The 4,131-nt window shown below is 27.7% G+C and overlaps 1 protein-coding gene across 1 annotated transcript; it reads right to left on the bottom strand.

Annotated features, from left to right (window-relative positions):
* Nucleotides 1–294: 294 nt before the first annotated feature.
* Nucleotides 295–3,797, bottom strand: LOC124536304 (brain protein I3-like). Its single transcript, XM_047112822.1, has 2 exons — nt 3,577–3,797; nt 295–1,967 (listed from the first exon to the last, which is right to left on the bottom strand). Exons 1-2 carry the CDS (start codon nt 3,638–3,640, stop codon nt 1,642–1,644), a joined length of 390 nt encoding a protein of 129 aa, XP_046968778.1. The 5' UTR covers nt 3,641–3,797; the 3' UTR covers nt 295–1,641.
* Between the last annotated feature and the right edge of the window lie 334 nt (nt 3,798–4,131).

The raw sequence follows: 4,131 nt of genomic DNA, 5'->3' as shown, positions 1-4,131 counted from the left end.
AATTAAATGTAATTTTACATTTATTTATGTAAAATACAATTTATTCGAATATGAAAATGATTTTGAAGTGAACTATAAAAGTAACTCATTGTGATGTTAATTGAAGAGCAGTTTTCTTTAATTCTATTTTCTTACTGAACTTTTGAACAATTTTTAGCTCTTATGAAAATATTTTAAGAATTACATTATATTTATTGCTTATTAATTGTAATGCGTATTATTTTACAAAATTGAATATAACTTCGATAAAATATTATTTGATTGCAATAAGTATTAATCACGGAGATAATCACATTAATATTATTGTTTCTGTCATGGCACTAATTTTTTATTTTAATTGTGGAATGATTATGAAAAACATCAGTTCAATAAAGTATTACTAAAAAATTACTATTAGTAAAATCAACTTGTATTTTATAACCAGAGATAGTAAGAAGAGTACCTAATTCTAAAATAATATTCATGTGTAGTAAGCGCCATAAGTCGTGAGCATAATCTTGCGCAGTACTACATTTTAGGTTTAAGCACTTTTACTGCATTTGATTGGTCCGTCAGTCGATGCTAGTCTCCCATTGGATTTTCGCTTGTCATTCGGCTACTGTCATTTGACCGAAAATCTACAAATAGTTATCTGTGCTCACGACTTGTGCCGACTATATAGTTTTCGCGAGAAACTTATAAAAACTATTTCATATTTGATAAAGGCTTTTGACTATCAAACAGTTTAAACATATTAGTCATGTTTATCACTATCAGCAATTTAGATAACATATTCATATTTTATAATATCACAAAACGAAATAATGTTAAAACCTTTGAATAGCTTAAGAACTTGTAACATTTTTAATTTTTTGCAATCAGTTAGATCTTGTTTTGTCAACCCAATTATAAAACTTTTGAATCTATTCATTTATGCTTAGAAGATCAATAAATAAGCAAATCACCTTATGATATTGTCACCTTTTCCATGACATAGACCCATTAGATATACTTTTGTCCCCTATACCTCACTGACTATACCCCATAGTAATAAAACAGTAGTAAAATGAATGTTCTTGATGTTTATAAATTTACAAAATATGTTTCAAGGTAGGTATATAGTAATAGTTGCAATGAAAAAGCGAGGTCATTGCCCGGCAGTGTGACACGTACAGGTTATTACTTAAGTACAGTATCCCTATTAATAGAGAACAAAGAAAATTTTATAAAAGGTTGACAGTCTGATATATATGAAAAACATAATTTTCTATATATTTGTTTCAGTGATAGAAAACAAGTGATGTGCTTAAATTTTCGGCTCCATACAATTTATTAAATAATTTGACAGTGTTACTTGATAAAAAAATATTTTACCCCTTTTATTTATAATCTAGCTAACACGAAAAGTTGGACGGTAATATTTTTTTAACATTATTCACGTTTGTGCGCTTAAACATAGAGTTGGATTTTAAAATTTATCCTTGAATTTCTATTGTAGATATCTTAATTAGAATATAATTTGTTGAAAGTGTAATTATTGCAAGTATAAACAATTCATAAATTAAGACGTACAAATGTAATATTCAACTAACTCTATGTTAAGCAGCACAAACAATATCCTCAAGTATGGAGCCTTTGAGATGTTTTCAGAGTATCCCAATTCTATCCAAACATAGCACCACAATTTGAGCACCTTCTATTTTTCAAAGCGAGACAGCATAAGATACCCAAAGGAAAGAAAAGGATAGCACATAAAATCCCAAGGCAAGTGAAGTCATCCTCTAGTATACCTACTCGACAGGCAGGACAAGCACCAACTGCTATTATGGCTGGTGGTATTATTATATTGGTCGCACCATAGTTTGGTAGGTATGCGTTAGCTTGTGGTGTTGTACCATACGGTGTGTAGCCCGGTGGTGGTGGGGGGAATGCTCCTTGAGTAGGTTGTGGTTGTGGTTGCGGCTGTGGGTGAGGATAAGCTTGTGGCCCTGAAATGAAACACCATAATAATATTATTGAGTATGGTTAAAAATATATTGTTTACAAATGTATACTATTAATGCTATTATCATACTTTTAATAAATTTGAACAATTACAAGTGTTAAATGTTCTTTAGTTTTTATTCTTATAATATATTCTATTATAAAATGTGGGTCATTTTTGCGATTAGACAGTATGCTGCTAGTATTCTTATTACCATACTATGTGGTCAAAATTTATATTGTAACTCTTTTTATTTCATTTTTGTATATATTTAAGGATTTAATGTTAAAATAGGACATGAAAGACCACAATGTAAATGATAGTAAGTACCATTTATCTACTTTTATATTACCAGAAACTAAATGAACAATATAGTAGCAAAAATGACTAAGTTTTTTTAATCATCATCATTCTCAAATCTGTAAGTTAAAGTTCTTATTAATTTTATGAATATATACATATTATCAAGTTGTTTAAGATGTCACATGACACTAATGGTCACTAATTGTCCTCAGGCAATGCTTCCACTTTCAGCAAAAACATACACAACAAAATATTTCAAATACACATTAGTATGAATCATGTATTTTTTTACTACACTAAAATAAATTAGATAAAGGCAAGTTAATATGGACGAAGATAATTAAGTAAATGAGTGTTCTTCATTTCTATTTGATGATAAAGTAATACCAAGAAAACATGCAAGCATATGTTCAGAATTAATACTCATTTCATTAGGAAAATAAGGAATCATATTCTTCTAGATAACAGGAAAATAGATTATGTCTAAAACATTCATTTATATGATCTTCCTAAAACGAAATTTAAAATATGTTTCTTGAAAAATCTTTTATAAATAATATTTAGAAAAAATATGAATGTATTATAGTCCTTAATGACTAGTGATTAAAAGGTACAATATGGTGATGTTGAGATAACAGAATGAAAAGCATTGTTCCAGTCATCTGCAATTAACAAAAATGTATCTACAATACATTCTATTGCATTGTATCAGAATTCAGAGCAACTTTAAAATGGACTACTTGTCTCTAATATGTAAGTTAAACCTTTAATCTTGTTAGAGTAGGCAGACTTGTTTCCAAAAAATATGCTCTTTATTTTAAAATTTTCATTACTGTAATTTGTTACAACCATTATATTTTCATTATATTTTACAATTCCTTAAAAAGTTAAGACTATTTCTTACGAAATGAATACTTGTTATTATAATAATCGAGGTCGTTAATAAATTATCATAGTCGTATATTTTCGAAACAAAATATTCTTAATTGTAATATGTTAATTATATGAACAAAAATCTGATAATATGTAATAACATTGACTAAATATTGTTTTAAAAACATTTAATCCAAACAAATACTTATAAATTTCTAATTACAAACAATAATATATTCTCCGTCAAACTATTTTAGTTTCAAAGATCGAATCTTTTTTTTATTATGGCTAGATCTACAGGTCCTGCCTGAATAATAAAGTTAAACTAAAATATAATGAACTATTTCAGGATGGCGCAATAATACACTTGCTTATCACAAAACTATTGTGATTCATGTCACTCTTCAATAACATTTACAATACGAAAAAAAAAATACCTGGCGGTGGTGGCACGGTCGCCGAGTAAGGTGGGGGTTGCTCTGTATATGCTTGTTTTTCCATTTTTCTCCTAATTATAACTTTTATAACGTATATTAAATAATGTATTACGAAGCAACAGCAGCACTGTTAACAATAAACTTATACCACTTGATCGCTATTCGCTAGATATTATAAACCAGCTGTCAAATTATGTTATTATGTGTAAATCTGTCAAACTCAAAACCATAGTGTAATGTTGCTATAATACACACATCAACATTGTCTAGGGATATTTTGAATTTACTCAATTATTTCAAAATTTGTTAAAGATAACATGCAACATGTTTATATTTTTATAAAGCCCATTTATCTGACTATACTCCAGAATAAAAAATAAATCATATTATTTTGCGTAAAAATTTTTATCCTTAAATAAAGAAAAATCGTAAAATAATGGTAAAACTAACAATTAATGTTTGTCTCAAGAAAATGTGAAAAATTTAGAAAAGTTATTGTTTTTAACAGTCATATGAAAAATCAGTAGTCTGTAAAACTATCCAGGACATTTATAA

This window comes from Vanessa cardui, chromosome 16 (genome assembly GCF_905220365.1).
Source record: "Vanessa cardui chromosome 16, ilVanCard2.1, whole genome shotgun sequence".
Taxonomy (NCBI): Eukaryota; Metazoa; Arthropoda; class Insecta; order Lepidoptera; family Nymphalidae; genus Vanessa; species Vanessa cardui.
This window is presented reverse-complemented; position numbering and strand designations above follow the sequence as displayed.

What these genes read in the sequence shown, in the direction of transcription:
- LOC124536304 (XM_047112822.1), bottom strand. Translation starts at nt 3,640, where the DNA reads ATGGAAAAACAAGCATATACAGAGCAACCCCCACCTTACTCGGCGACC. An exon ending in GACCGTGCCACCACCGCCAG is followed by an intron (nt 1,968 to 3,576) that starts GTATTTTTTTTT and finishes GTTTCATTTCAG; the next exon opens with GGCCACAAGCTTATCCTCAC.